The 16,325-nt window shown below is 43.3% G+C and overlaps 1 protein-coding gene across 1 annotated transcript; it reads left to right on the forward strand.

The window, feature by feature from the left end:
* The first annotated feature begins 717 nt into the window (after positions 1 to 717).
* On the forward strand, positions 718 to 14,745 carry PTGER4 (prostaglandin E receptor 4). Its single transcript, XM_025925105.2, has 3 exons — positions 718 to 1,331; positions 1,809 to 2,730; positions 12,814 to 14,745. The coding sequence occupies exons 2-3, from the start codon at positions 1,852 to 1,854 to the stop codon at positions 13,402 to 13,404; spliced, it is 1,470 nt and encodes a 489-aa protein (XP_025780890.1). The 5' UTR covers positions 718 to 1,331; positions 1,809 to 1,851; the 3' UTR covers positions 13,405 to 14,745.
* Positions 14,746 to 16,325: the final 1,580 nt, after the last annotated feature.

Below are 16,325 nucleotides of genomic sequence, written 5' to 3' on the forward strand. Positions count from 1 at the left end.
TTTTTTTTTTTAGCCTGGGGATGCCCAACGGGGCGCAGCCCACAGCCTGGGCACTGCCAACCAACTACCTTCATGGATGGATTGTAATTCCTTTCAAAGGGCAGATTCTTCGTCGTTCCCCCGCCCGCACCCGCCGGCCCAACCACCCGCCCCGTCCGATGCGCGCTCCTGACTTCGAGCCCGGGGCCGCGCGCGCGCGCACAACGCGAGCCTCGCCACCCTACGTCCCGCGGGGCCACGCGCGCGCGCGCACACACACACCTCGGCCGCTCCAAGGTGAAGTTCTAGAGCAGTTGACCTGCCTGCCTAACGCCCAGGTGTTGCGATACACGTATGGAAGGTGCGAGAAACAGCCCACTCGGAGCAGGAGGCAACTAGGGAGAGGGGATGCTGGTTTCAGAGTTAGCCCCCTCTGAGTGGCTAAGAGGGTTCCCGGGAGAACACCAGGGCTTCCGAGGCTCCGCGCCGACGGCGGCACTCGGCACACAAGCCTGAGGCGCGCGGCCACGTCCTTGCGACCCCAGCCCGGCCGGGGCCGGGAACGCAGGGAGGAGAGGGTCCAGGCCCGGCGCGAGGGCCCGCGCAGCTCGGAACCCCGCCCCCCCAGGCCGGTGCACCGCCTCTCGGCGCAGAGCACTGAGGGCACGCCCCGCCCCCTTCCCGTCCGGCCAATGGGCGCCCGGGCCGCGCACTGTGTGTCCCCGCCTCCGCCGGGGAAACTTGGAGCTGGAGAAAAGTTTGTACAGAGGCTGGAAGGGCGAGAGCGGAGCTCGGAACCCTGCAGCCAAGAGGAAGATGAAAGGTCCCAGGTCAGAGCCTCAGGCCGAGTGGACCTCAAGCCGCCCCCAGGGCGCCGGAAGCAGCCTCAGTGGCAGCCGCCAGCCCCGATAGCCGCCGGTGCTGCCCTGGGCTTCCGAGGGGGGGCGACCTGATTCCGGGAGTGAGGATCCGCGCCACCTGCGCGCGCGGCCCCCACTTCTGACTGCTGTCCGCCCGGGGACGGGACCTGCGGGCTCCGAAAAGTTTGGTCCCGTCTTTGAAGGAACGAGGGAAAAAAGAAGCAGAAGAGGAAAGGAAGAAAGAAATCCAAGATCAGACTTCATTGACCCATCCCGCTACCCTTCTGGTTCTCCCAAGTTCTTTGAAAGCTGGCCATTCCGACCCCAGTTCCGGAAAATTGGCAGCCGCGGAGACCCGGCTCTGAGAAGGCAAAGACTTGGCAAGCTCCACACTGAGCTGGGCGAGACTTAGGGCAGGTTGGAGGCTTATCCTGGACATCTGAGTGTTGACCCTGGGGGCTTACGCGGCTGCCACCGCCGCGGCAACCACAGGTGAGATGAGGCTTTGAGGGCACCGGGCGGAGAGGGCGGAGAGCGATGGGCGGGCGCTCCTCGAGCGGAGCCCGGGAGGAGCGAGCGCGCTTTCCAAATTGCCTTCCGTAACTTGTTTTCGGTGAGGATTTTATTGACTCAGAATCTGTCGGGAATAAGAGCGAACCACTCGCTTTTCCCTTGAGATAGGCCTTGTTCATCTTGGCAGTGGAGTGAGTTGGGCTGGAGGGGGCAGGGAGGAGGAGAGAATGGAAGTATCAACTAGCAAATATTAATGACAGCAGAGTGGGGGGCTGCTGGCCGGAGGTATCCTGAGCCTGGAGATTTCGGTAGCCGAAGTTGGTAAATGGCTACTCTCCACGACGCAGGCGGGATCCAGTTGTTGGTCTTGTCTCATCAGCATATTGTTTCTTGGGAGCGGGTCTGACAAGTGGTAATTTCATCTCACCGCGCCTTTGTCTCTCCTACCATCCCCAGGCCCAGCTTCGAAGGCCAAGGCTGTGTACCGCGGACCACCACCATGTCCACCCCTGGGGTCAATGCGTCCGCCTCCTCTACCCCCGACCGTCCCAACAGCCCGGTGACCATCCCGGCGGTGATGTTCATCTTCGGGGTGGTGGGCAACCTGGTGGCCATTGTGGTGCTGTGCAAGTCGCGCAAGGAGCAGAAGGAGACGACCTTTTATACGTTGGTTTGCGGACTGGCCGTCACCGACCTGCTGGGCACGTTGCTGGTAAGCCCGGTGACCATCGCCACATACATGAAGGGCCAGTGGCCCGGAGGCGAAGCGCTCTGCGAGTACAGCACCTTCATCCTGCTCTTCTTCGGCCTGTCGGGCCTCAGCATCATCTGTGCCATGAGTATCGAGCGCTACCTGGCCATCAACCACGCCTACTTCTACAGCCACTACGTGGACAAGCGGCTGGCGGGCCTCACGCTCGTCGCGGTCTATGCGTCCAACGTGCTCTTCTGCGCGCTGCCCAACATGGGCCTGGGCAGCTCGCGGCTGCAGTACCCGGACACCTGGTGTTTCATAGACTGGACCACCAACGTAACGGCGCACGCCGCCTTCTCCTACATGTACGCGGGCTTCAGCTCCTTCCTCATTCTCGCCACGGTGCTCTGCAACGTGCTCGTGTGCGGCGCGCTGCTCCGCATGCACCGCCAGTTCATGCGCCGCACCTCGCTGGGCACCGAGCAGCACCACGCGGCGGGTCCCTTGGCCGTGCCCTGGGCCCCCTGCCGGGGCAACCCGGCCGCCGCCTCCCCCGCCCTGCCGCGCCTCAGCGACTTTCGCCGCCGCCGGAGTTTCCGCCGCATCGCGGGTGCCGAGATCCAGATGGTCATCTTACTCATCGCCACCTCCCTGGTGGTGCTCATCTGCTCCATCCCTCTCGTGGTGAGTGGCCGGGAACGGGGCCCTTCTGGGCCCTTTCCTCGCATGCACCTCCCTCCTCCGTCTAACGCTTCCTCCTTGCCCTCTCCTGCCTCGGCAGTGAACTTGTCCTCCAGCTCCAGCCTGGCATCTTGACCCTCGGCTACTCAGACCAGGCCCAACCTCCTCTTCAGCCGCATCCCTCATGAGATGTAGAAGGTGATTTTCTCCTACATCCCCGAGTTGCTTTCTCCGAAAGCCTGGTTTCCTTTCTCTCCCGGGACAGCCCCTACCCCTTGCTGCCTGACATTGGCCTTGAGCCTTCCGGGAACACCTGCCACTCCTTCAGATGTGGAGGGGAAACCGCTGTAGGGTGACTTAGCCCCGTCCTCCACAGTGAACCGCAGAAGCCCGAAACTTCGGGGGTGGTGATTTCTTTGTTCTCCCCGATTCCTTAGGGGCAGCGCGGGTTTGGTGCTTTGATTTTTGTACGGATTTGTTTTTTGCTTTTGTTTTTGTTTTTGGTTTTGGTTTTCTTGCTTGCTTGTTTTGGTAGATTATGTAGAAGTTTAGAGCTAGAGAGACTGGATGTCTTTTGGTCTAATCTAATCACCCTCACTTTACATAGGGCTTGACCTGCTTAAAATAATCGAGCAGAACCACACTGTCAGGCGCGATTCCCTGCTCCTTCCCAGGCTGTGCCCTGGGAGAACATCTCGTTGCGCATGTGGGTCACCATTCCTACCCGGGCATGGCCTAGCGTCAGGTTCCTTCATTCTTTCTTGGAACCAGGAAAGCCAGGTTTCTCAGGGGGGGGGGGCCTATTAAGTTCAGACTGATGTACATGGATCACTGAATTTGAACTCTCAACAACCCTGAGAGGTACAGTGTCATTCTAAAGAAAGGAAGCTTTAGAGATGGTCATCTAATTATTGCCAAGCCCAAACCCTGCAGCTTGTGATAAACCTCAGACCCACCTGACTCCAAACCCTGTTCATATAATATTACATCACGTCTCACTCCTAGAACATTTCTAATTTTGGCCTTCGTACAGTGTGTGCATTTGAGTTTTGGCACACTTCGCTTTCAGGACACCGCCTTCTTAAAATTGCCTTTGGATTAACTTTGTTATAAGCAGAAAGGTGGAAAACGTACCTAGTTCTCTACTTTGCCTGTCATTAAAACGGAGTGCACCAGAAACTGCTGGGTTCACACGCAAATTACTTTATCTAGAGTTTCTACTGAAAGCAACAGGTTCTAAATTCTTTTGTCTCTCAAAACACTGCATTTCTGGAAATTCTAAACTACCAACTCAAAAAGAAATGACTTCTCTGTCTTATGCTGATTGGGAGCAAGAGAAAATAAATGTAATGAGCTATTATTCCTTTCTCTTATTAATACTGTCCAGGGATATTTAATATAAAAATATTATATCTCTGATAAAAGTGAGTGTAAATGGAAGGAACTTAGATGTGGCTGAGAGCCAGCTTACAGTAGCTTCTTGACAATTTGTATAAACAGAAATAAATATAATTGGCCAGAAGGGCCTTTAAACCATTCCAGGACCCAATATAACTTACCAAGTTAAGTCATACTTGAGCCACATAAATATATTTTACTGTCTGTAATGGCAACTCAATACAGTGAGATTTGGAAGAAACAAATCTGCTCCAGCTGGGACTCCCTTCTTTAGCTTCTGCCTTATGTTTTACAGAACAGTAAACGACAAAGTGAGTGGTTGTTATGTACAGAACATCCACTTTAAGGAGCTGAGGAATTAGAGCTAGAAGTTTAGCAACGTGCACATACTTTTAAAATATGAAGGTAAGGATATGGGCTGTTGATGACTGCATAGTCACAGATGAATTGTTTTCTTGGAGCATCTAGAAATGCATTAAAAACTTCATTCATTTCATGGGCAGAAGTGGTGGACCCGACTCCTATGGTACAGGGCCATTTAGCACAAAATGTTTGAAGTTATTTGAGAAGCTAGAGGCAAGAAATTATAGGAGCTATATTTGTAGTTTGCAAAAGAGCTACATTTTAACTAACAACTACTATCCACTCTATTATATAAAGTCAGGAACGTGCAGTAGATACTAAGTAATTTTACTCTGAAAATTGGAACTGGCTCAACTAAGAAGTAATCACATAGTGATGTACTCACATGCCTTTGAGTAATAAAGAATAACAGTAATAAAGAGTTAACAGTAGCTTCAGTTTTTAGCCTTTAGTTCTGGCTACTAACCTCTTAACTTCAGATTCAGTTTAATTGTAAATTAATGATAAGCAATGAGGTCATTATACTACTCACCCACCCACAGTTTGGCTGTTACTGAAAGAGTTAAAAGGGGAATTTACCCATAACTGTCATCTTCCTTGGCTTCCTTTCGCAACTTTCATGTATTTTCATGTTTCTCATATTGAGATTGTAATTTAAGTTTAAAGCTTCTGAACTGTGACGTTTGAAGCAGTCGGACCTATCTTCAGTTCCAAGGAAACTATTGAAGCACCTTTTTTTACTTACATCAAATCAAGTTGGTGGCTAATCCTACTTGAGGAATACCAAATCCTTCAAAACACTTAAAATGCTTTGGAAAGGCTAATAGAGCAAATATAGTTTACTTGGAATTTCAAAAAGCCTGACATAGTATATGAGGTTAACAGTCACTTGAAAAGCAAATTTTGTCTCTTGGACACTAGGGAAGAAAAAAAAAAAAAACTACAGTGTCTCTTAGAGGGCAGTTGATATTGAGTTTCATAGAAAAAGTAAATTTTAATTTGTTTTCCAAAACATATGTCTCACAAATAGAGCTTGGAATGGAAATTGAGAAAGCTTAGGGAATTAATCGTGGATATAAGAAACTGGGCTAGACTTGAGAAACTTTCTCAAATGAGTCATAATCAACAAATAGAGAAGGTGTAAGTACATTTGACAAGGAACATTACATGACAAGATTTGGTGGTTCCTGTCATTTTGTCTATTCTATTTAAAACCAGTCTCTGTTTTTTTTTTTTAAACCCAGAAAAAGCTGAAGAAATGAAAGAGTCTATGCTTAAAATAAATAAAAGGGACTGAATTCTTCAGAAACATGCAAGCAAGACAGGTTTCTAAGGTCCCATGTTACATGCTATAGCTGTATCAACATCTGGTGCCCAATTTTTGCAGTTACTAACATTAAGATAACAATTAAAATCAAATCTTTTGCCGCAGGACTAAACAGCTAGACTGTAAGATTTTTGGAAAGGCATTTTCCCCCATGCATAGGCAAGCCGAGGCACATTAATAGCTTACTTGTTTCTTTCATTTTCTTTCTTCTTACTCTGAAGTAACAAGTATTCATCTCTGTTAGGGGTAGAATGGCCAATTTGATTCGTCTTTTGCCTTGGACAGGTAAAACAGATGGTTAGGAAAATAGCTTCCTGTGAGTGTTTATTTGACTGTTTACTAATAAACCAGTTGTCTTGATAAAGCCTTCACCAGCATTTGATCAAGGAAGATTTATTATAGCAGAGGAAGCTGTAAATAGTTATACTTTTGTTTACTGTAACCAAACTGAAGTAGAGTCACAGAACAACTGATGGGATTTCAGATGAGTACAAATCACATTTAAAGGTGTAAGAGTAATGCCATAAATTTGAGTGCCATTACAGCAGAACCTGAAGGATTTGATTAGTTTTTCAAATAAATTTGGCTAAGTTAAAAATGGCAGTTCCTGGGGTGCCTGGGTGACTCAGTCTGTTAAGCCTTGGACTCTTGATTTCTGCCCAGATCATGAACCCAGGGACGTGGGATCAATCCCTGCGTGGGGGCTCCATGCTGAGCATGGACTCTCTCTCTGCCCCTCCTCTGCTTGAGTGTTCTCTCCTCTCTCTCTCTCTCTTTCTCTCTCTAAAAAAATTAGCAGTTCCTGAAAGCAGTGTTTTAGTCATAACCATGAAATTGGTAGAAACTTGAAGACTGTAGAGTAGCACATAAAAGGGATTCCCACGTACAGCATCTCATCTGAGTCTTGAAAGCTCTAGGAAGAACCCAGGGCTGGCCAGTATTTTCATTCTGCTCCTCAGTTTTCTCAACTGCAGTTGAGGAATTTATATCCTTCTGCAACTTGCTGGGGGGAGTCCCAGTCTAACAGACTGTCACCATGCTTGGCTGACCTGTCAAGCCTTGGTTTTATGGAACATCTACTAACAAGATTTTTTTCTCCCCAGAGATGAAGTGATTCCTGTAATCTCCTATTAGAATATTGAAAGTTAGAGTTAAAAAAAACAAAAACAAAAACCTTCAGAAATAAATGTTCAATGTAGAGACTGACCTGTAGTGATTAAATAATTTGCCTGTAGTAAATGGTGACCCAGAAGGAGGGAGAACTCTCTTACATCACCACACTCAAGAACTCTTTCCACTATCCTTTACTTAAAGATTTTTTTTTTTTTTTGGTCACTAAAAAGAAGTGGTAAAAATTTCTAGTAACAGCTGTGTCAATTTTGGATTCTTCACAGGGCAGTTAGATAACCGAGCACACACAGATAATTCCTTTTATGTTCTTGGAACAGAACACATAGCACACACAAATTCAGCTGTAGGACCATGTCGTTTATTGGAAAACATTTGTACTTTGACAGTCAATTACTAAATCGGTCTTATCAAAATTTCAACATTCTTTTTCAATTAGACATTCCCTGCCAACAGGTTTTTCTCACATAGGAAGTAAATGTCTTTTGACACCAAAGCTACCTCTGAGCTGTGGTTTTGGAATTATTCACACATTCCACAGTAGCCGAAATACCATGTATGGGTTACCAAAAAAGCAAGGGCAGCAGATATTTATGTTACGTGCTAGGCATTGAATGAAGCACTATCATAATTTGTACATTAATTAGAAGGAGCAGAGCCAGGATTTGAAGAGAGGTTTGTTTCATTCCAAAGCTTGTGCATGGACCTCTACAACATACAGCCTCCCTTACAGCTCTCCTGTCATCATACCTTCTTTTGAATTTATCATCTCCAAGTTCTGTTCCAATGCTCCCGAATCCTAATTTGTAGTCATCCTCTCAAGAAGCTTAGAATATTGTAACATATGCCAATATTCTAAGCTCCTTGATTCACTTTTAAAATTGCAAGAGAGTATATATGTTGTTTGCGTTGAATGAACTTTTTAAGCTTTTTCCCCTGACACAAAGATTCTGTTTTATCAGCAGCACACTCTTCCAACACTGAAAACTGCCTGAACATGTGTATTTCTGAAGCATATAAGGACAGGAATTCCAGAAAAGTGCTTTCACCACCCACCCCACATGACATTGGAGTACTGCTGTGGATATTCCCATATTCATTTGGACTTTCCCCTGCTATGGGGAGAGCAAACCAAGTAGCCTTTAAAGTGAGGCAGAGACAGGAGCGCCTGGGTGGCTCAGTCGGTTAAGCGTCCCACTTTGGCTCAGGTCATGATTTCATGGTTTGCGAGCTCGAGCCCCATGTGGGGTTTTGTGCAGACAGCTCAGAGATTGGAGCCTGCTACAGATTCTGTGTCTCCCCCTCTCTCTGTCCCTCCCATGCTCATGCTCTGTCTCTTAAGAATAAATAAATGTTTAAAAAAATTTTTTTAAGTGAGGCAGAGATCGCTAAACTTTTTCAAACATTACAGAGTACATGGAGATTTTGTTCATTTTGTCTTTTTCTCTGCCCCAGGGCAGTCTCCAATGCAAACATGCTATGAAGGAAAACTAATGTGTCTTCATTTTTTTTTAATAATTTGAGAATGTTTTTAGCTGAAGTTTTAAATGTTGCTTTTCATTCTCCTCTTTGTTGCTATCTTGTGAGCTCCCCTTTGCTGAAATGACATTAAATAACCAGGCTCAGTGGCTTGTATTAATTGTAAGCCTGTCCCCCCTCCATGGAACTCTAAAATAGGGCTTCCTTCATTCCCTTGGATGCTAATCAAAATCACTTAAAACTGTGGAGGAAGTGAGACACAGAGTGATGTGATCTTTCCTTGCTTCTCATCACCTTTGATTATGAAATCTCATTAATTTTTTTTACAACAGTCTAGCTTTTCTGAAAGGTCACAAAAATTTTAAAATAAAATGCTAAGTCCTAACACATTCCAGTAAATAGATACAAATTTCATTCCTTTTATATCCATTTCAACTGTTCAAAAATGTTCCTCCTTTCAGTACTAACCGTGTTTCCTTTGAGGTGGGAGAGGCAACCAGCAACAAGAGATTTCAATGTTAAAAATCTCAAAAATGCAAAGTCCAGACTTTACCAAGATTCTGTTCTGAAAGAGGGTCTTAGAGATAGCTAAGCAAACCGCTTCTTAGGGAGAACCTGTGGACCAAAAACTTCCAGGTGGAGCAACACCGCCACCTAGAGGCTATAAGTCTCCAGTCCTCACAGACCCTGTCTCAGTTTTGTTTTTTTTTTCTAAAGACTATGCACAGGGAAGGCCTGATACTAACACATTTTAGTCCAATGTTTCTTTTACTCTCAGGAACATAGTATGTTATGTGAGTAAAATACAGACCTCATACGTTTTACCAATGATTCTATTGTCAGGAAATAATTCTTAAGCAGAAAGCCAGCCAACCTGGTAGAACAGAAATAGGGACATGGAAGTCACCAGAAACCAGAATGAGCCACCAACAAGGTGGCTTGATAAGTTCCTCAAAACCTTCAGGTCTCAGTAACATTTCATCTGAGAAAAGGCCCGTAGACCTGAGGGCATCTCTCAGTGCTCAAATACAGCTATGGCAAGAAGAAACCAAAGTACTTTGTGTCACTAGTTTTTAGAAAATGGAAAATCAATCATGCTTTGTCTTGATAATATCATTTATCCAAGCACAGTTTCTAAAGGTATTTTAAGTCATCATATACTTCTGTTTATTCTAGTTCAGTTTTTATTTAGCTGTCTGCCAGAGATCAAGGTATTAATTTCATGCTAGTTAGAGCCATTTGACCATTTTATTTTATTCTGTGAGATTTACAGGACAATAACCTGATTCAAAACATTTAGGGCCAGATGTGTTTTAGAATTCAGAATTTCTTGGCTTTTAGAATTTTAGTAATAGGTAATATTACATATTAATCATATGTAATATTCCCATCAAAATTGGGACAATACCTCCAAAGCAAAACCCAGGAATACTTATACTAAGTAGAATAAACAAACTATAAATAGCCTCACAGTCTAGTTCGGTTCCAGTTTTACTGCCGAAATAAGTTTAGGTCAGGTTTTGTAATCAAAAAGAAAACAAAACAAATGAATAACAACAAAGGAACAGCAACTGAAAACCAATAATTTCTTAACAAGGGACTATAGACCTGTATAGATCACAGTCTGATTTCCAGCTAAGGAAGAAATAGAAATACAGCTACATCTCACTAATCTAGGCTCATCTAGAGATAAGTTTCTCATGAATTGAGTTTTACAGATTAATGCACTTATTTCCTTAAACATTTTAAACTTATTTTATCCAAATTGTTATAAATCTTTCTAAACTATCCCTTCTTTCATGGTGATTCATAGACCATGAATATTAATTATTATACTGCATAATAAAGTAGCAGTATCCTCGAGTCTTGTTAAAGTTAGAGATATTTGCCCCTAAATGGCTCCAGCTCTGCTTTTGTGGGTTCTTTCTCCTTTTTATGGTTTGTGTGCATCCTCCTTGGCTGAGACTTTCCTCTTACTTCTCCCTTATGAAAATAATTACTAAAGGCAAGTAATAATTATTAAGTAATTACTAAAGATAGAGATCATGTACCTTTTTTTAAGTTTATTTATTTATTTTGAGAGAACAGGAGCACAAGCAGGGGAGGGGCAGAGAGAGAGAATCCCAAGCAGGCTCCGTGCTGTCATTGCAGAGCCTGATGCAGAGTTCCAACTCATGAACCCTAAGATCTTGACCTGAGCTGAAACCAAGAGTTGATGATTAACCGACTGAACCACCCAGGCACCCCAAGACAGAGATCACTTTTAAAGCCCCTTTTTATATGAGGTGAGTTTTTTACATACAAGATCCTATTGGAGGGGTGTCTGAGTGGCTCAGTCCGTTGAGCGTCCAACTCTTGATTTCGGCTCAGGTCATGGTCTCACTGTCCTGAGACTCAGCCCCAAGTTGGGCTCTGCGGGTATGGAGCCTGCTTAAGATTCTCTCTCTTCATCTCCCTCTGCCCCTGCCCTATTCTGTCTCTCAAAAAGAAAAAACAAAAACACATCTCCTAGTGGAATTAGAAGATTTAGACAATAATAACAGTAATACTCCAAGAATAAATATAAGAGTGTACATTTAGCAAGTGCTTTCTCCTCTAAGGAATAAAATATAGTCTTCCTTAAGTTTGCATAAATTCATACTCTCTTCATTGAATCATTTGAAATTCCCAGAAATCACTTACAATGACTTTACACAGGGAATGACCTCTATTTGAAATGTTATGTCCTTCCTTCTAAATTTAGCAAATTCCCACTCACCCATCAAAAACTCCCTGCAAGATTCCTCCTCTGCAGGAGGCATCCACTGACGCCCTCCCCTCCAGATCTGGATTAGTTGTGCCCCCATATATACCTCTCCCATTTCATTTAATCACCCTGCAGTCAGAGTTGATCTTCCTTCCTATGTTCTGTGCTGTAGATTACTCTCTGCCTTCAAGAAGTTTGTGGTATTCAGTGGTGCCTGCGTGGCTCAGTCAGTTAAGCCTCCGACTTCAGCTCAGGTCATGATCTTGTGGTTTGTGGGTTCGAGCCCCACATCGTGATCTGTGCTGACAGCTCAGAGCTTGGAGCCTGCTTCCGATTCTGTCTCTGTCTCTGTCTCTCTCTCAAAAATAAAATAAAAACATTAAAAAAATTTGTGGTATTCTAAATGCAGCTTTTTGTGGCCAGACTTATCACAATGCCTAATACACAGTAAGTACTTACTATTAAATGATTAAATGCATGAAAGAATGAAAGTAATTATAGGAAGAGCAAAATTTTTGAACCGCCAAAAATAAGACCCCCAAAATAGCAAACAGGTTGTTAGGGTCTCCTCCTGTTTACTTCATTTATGCCTGCCCATCCCATGGTGGGCTGGCAGATGTGCCCTTTGCCTCAAAGAGCTCAAAGAGCAGTAGAATGAATTGTCTTCCCCACTGGTCTGTGCAGAGTGCGCTTTCAGCACTTGGCTCTTTACTGGCTCTAATGCTCTATAGACACAAAGGAGGGATTGATTCTGACTGGAGTTTCAGGATGGATTCACCAAGTGGCAGTCATTGAGCCAAACTACAGTTTGCAAGCAGTAAGGGGCCACTGAATGTTTAGGGATTGAGCAGCACAATCAGATCTACTTTCTAGAAGCAATCCTCTCGTGGCACTTTGGAGGCTGGATTGGAGAGGACAGAAACTACAGGTGGGAAAGCTACTGTGGCAGCTGATGCAATAATCCAGGTGAGGAATGCAGTGAAAGGGCAAAGATTGGAAGAGGTTTTTGAAGGAAGAGTCATTAACACTAGATGATTCTTATAACTGGGGAACCGACTCTATAGAAAAAATAGAAACTATTCACACTGGTCATTCTGGATGACAGGAGATTCAGACATTGGTTTAAAAGTTCCCAGTATATTCTTACTGGACTCTATAATTAAAGGGATCTCTGGGCTTTTCTGTGATGATCGGTTAGTTGACTTAAAAAATGAATTTCATTTAAATATATTAAAAAAAAGCAACTGGAATAAGGGAAATCAGTGGCTATCTGGAGGGAAAAAGATACCTCATTAGAATCACAAAAACTCAAAAGCACTCACAAAAATGAAGTTAATAAAATGTTTCCCAAAGAAACTTTATGCTTCTGTCGCCTGTACATACATTGCATTTTTGTATACCATCTTTTATCTAAGGAAGATATTCATAGGATAGTTACAAAAATTTTGAAGTTACACTAACTCAAAACAAACGTAATTGCACAATCGCTGGTTTTCCTGAGGCTTATCATGTAAGTTGCTCTTTCTTGGCAGTTATTAACAGAAAATAAGGCAGCTAGCTAATGTTACTAGGTTAGACATTGCGGGTAAATATTTCCCTAGTTGATTAATGGTGAAATCTAAACGTGGGCGTCTCTTTTATGCAGGTACGGGTGTTCATCAACCAGTTATATCAGCCACGTTTGGTGCCAGAAATCAGCAAAAACCCAGATTTGCAGGCCATCCGAATTGCTGCTGTGAACCCCATCCTGGACCCCTGGATATATATCCTTCTGCGGAAGACCGTGCTCAGCAAAGCAATCGAGAAGATTAAATGCCTCTTCTGCCGCATCGGCGGGTCCCGCAGAGACCGTTCCGGACAGCACTGCTCAGACAGCAGAAGGACATCTTCCGCCATGTCTGCTCACTCTCGCTCCTTCCTCTCGCGAGAGCTGAAGGAGATCAGCAGCACATCTCAGACCCTCCTTTACATGCCCGACCTCAGTGAAAACGGTCTCGGAGGCAGGAATCTGCTTCCGGGTGTACCCGGAATGGGCCTGGCCCAAACAGACACCACCTCACTGAGGACTTTGCGAATATCGGAGACTTCGGACTCCTCCCAGGGGCAGGATTCAGAGAGTGTTTTACTGGTGGACGAGGTCAGTGGGAGTAGCAGGTCTGGCCCTGCCCCAAAGGGGAACTCTCTGCAAGTCACATTTCCCAATGAAACGCTGAACTTATCAGAAAAATGTATATAGTAGCTACAGAAACACAGCACTAGTTCTGGAAGAACATAAAAATCCTGTGCAATAGACACATAAATGAAGTGTTTAGCTGTGCTCAGAAGGGCTGTTCGGGCCCTTCAACTCACATTAAAGAACATTTGGGCTTTTTAGCACTTTTCAAGCAATCAAGGTGATTCCTACAGGACCCGATGTCTGAAGCACATTGGTTGTCACTTCACTAGGACACAGGATTTCTATCACCACTTGATGGCTGGCAAGATCTACCCTCAGTTTTTCTACTTGATAGGAGGATGGCATAAGTTTTGCTATTTTCATAACACCCAGAGCTTTATACCCGGCGTACAGCAGAAGGCCAGGTACAGAAGGGCTCTATTCCAATAAACTATGAGGACTATCTTATGACTTAAGTGTTTCACTAAAGCATGAAATGTGAATTTTATTGTTGTAAATATGATTTAAGGTATTTAAAGTATTTTCTTCTCTGTGAGAAGGTTTATTGTTAATACAAGGTATAATGAAATTATGGTAATTCCTCTCTCCCCAGTATAACCAGCTCAAGTTGCAGAAGTTATGTATTTTTTTTCATAAACAAGTTCAGGCCAAGGTGTTGAAAATCACAGTGAGACTCAGAGCTATTTAAAAAAGATACAAATTTTTAAAAGAAAGAGTTTAGGATTATAAAAGGAATCAAGCAAAATGCTATTTTAAGACATGAATATTAGCCCAAAATGTTAGTTCTTTCCAAGCTATGTATAATAATACATGGTGAAAATTTTTAGTGATGCTACATGTATTTATCCAGAAAATGGTGATTTCAGGAGAGGCTAACCTGCTGGTAAATATTTTCTATTTTTGTCCCCTCTGATACTTTTTAAAATATAAAAATTGTAAAGTCTCACTAAATAACCCATAATTGAAGTGTATAATATAAAAGAAGTCCAAGCAACTTGTTTCCCTCTTAAAGTGTTCATAGTTTTACTTTCCTAAGGAATGATCTAGAATATCCTTTAAAATTTAAGAGGAAGGCAGATTGTACCATGAAGGCCTTTATTTTGAGATGTGGAAGGATCACAAATTTTGTGAGTTCAACAACATAAGGGGTACAGAAGTTGGACACATGAGGGTGCCCTTCTAGTGGTTTTGTGAATTACCCAGTGATGCTGTACACATTTGAAGGACCTTTCTCAAGGAAATGCTAAGCATGTTTTGTTGCTTAAAAGTGTTTTTGTGAATCGCTTGGTTATAACTAAATTCTGAGCCTGATAGTGATGTGGTTTTGAGAAGCGGTTGTACCAACTGAAATTATTTTGGAGATTATAATAAATAAATACACTCAGTCTGAGTTCCATATCATCAGTTTTGGAAATTGTTTGTTTTGGGTCATCGTCTATATCCTTTTAAATTGGAATAAATTGTTTTATTTGAAGTAATGTCAAATTTAGAAAAAAAGTTGCAACAGTGCAAAGCCTTGGATCCACTTACTGGAGAATGATCCTTAGAAACTAAGATCTGGGTGTACGGTGTACTCAAAGTCACATTTGTCTATGGAGAGTTTGTGGTGGAGAGTGTGGCAGAGACAGTCTTATGCCTAACTTGCTGCGTGTGAAGAACCCACATATTTATTACAAAAAAATTAAGCTTATGGCCCTTCCTACTTGTAAATTCTCTGAATCAGGGCTTCTCAAACTTTATCATGCATCAGAACATCTGGAGAGTTCATGAGAATGGTTTCTGATTTAGTAGGTCTGGGGTGTGTGTACATTTCTGAAAGAAAACTCCCCGGTGATTCTCGTGGTGCCCTTGGAGTGGAAGTAATACCCAGGAGTGTGGTTGTGATTTGCTATTTGCAAGTTAAAAAAATATTTTTGGATGATGTCAGAAAAATAGGACTGTCATCTTCACAGACCTGAAGGCACAGTGATTCTCAGCTGAGGTCAGAATAGCTTAGAAAAGGAGGATCTGGCTCAAGCCTGAGATGTTCTATTTCACCATGCTAACCACAACTAAGAAAACAATGATTTCAGAAATATTTTACCTGTGAAAGAGGCTTTCATTTTTCTCCCATGTATGTGGACAATGAGACAACCCCCAGATTTGTATACAAATGAAATATATTTATTACTATATATATATATGTTTATATATCACCTGTGTTTAGGGAGGAAAAACAAAAGCCTCATTCACAAGTTAGCATTACTAATAATATTTAGAGCATAATCTCACTCATTCTTCGCTTCAGGTTCACAACCCAGAATACTGATTCTAGCTTATTCTTTTTTAATTCAAATACGATTCACAGATTATGAAGCTTGCCCCATATTTTATTATGTTCACAGAATGCAACCATCACTGCTGATTCCAGAACATATATATCATCCCAAAAAGAAACCCATCTACAGTTACTCCCCATTCGCCTCTTTCCTTAGCACCTGGCTGTATTTCCACGGATTCTCCGATTCTGGACATAAATGGAATCATACAATATACGGCCTTTACTATCAGGCTTTTTTCACTTAGCGTAATATTTTCAAGGTCCATCCATGTTGTAGCATGAATCAGTACTTCATTTCCTTTTTCTGGCTGAATAATATTTCTGTATTACTGATAGCAGCATCTGTATACAAGGTTTTATGTGAACATATGTTTTCAATTCTCTATATACCTGGGAATAACATTGCTGGGTCATATGTTAACTGTATGTTTAATTTTTTGAGGAACTGCCAAACTGTTTCCCAAGTAGCTGTACCATTTTACATTCCCACCACCAATGTACAAGGGTTTGGATTGAAGCGGTACCTCCCAGTTTTGATTTGCATATTCCTAATGATTAATGATGTTGAGAATCTTTGCATATACTTATGGGCCATTTGTAGATCTTCTCCAGAGAAATGTCTATTCAAATCCTTTGTGCATTTTTAAATTGGGTTATATGT

The sequence above is a fragment of the Puma concolor genome, chromosome A1, assembly GCF_028749965.1.
Source record: "Puma concolor isolate L17-30 chromosome A1, mPumCon1.1.hap2, whole genome shotgun sequence".
Classification (NCBI taxonomy): Eukaryota; Metazoa; Chordata; class Mammalia; order Carnivora; family Felidae; genus Puma; species Puma concolor.

Bases quoted from the DNA above. Each gene is read 5' to 3' on its own strand.
- PTGER4 (XM_025925105.2), top strand. From the start codon at position 1,852: ATGTCCACCCCTGGGGTCAATGCGTCCGCCTCCTCTACCCCCGACCGT. The intron at 2,731-12,813 runs GTGAGTGGCCGG...TCTTTTATGCAG, and splicing joins TCTGCTCCATCCCTCTCGTG to GTACGGGTGTTCATCAACCA.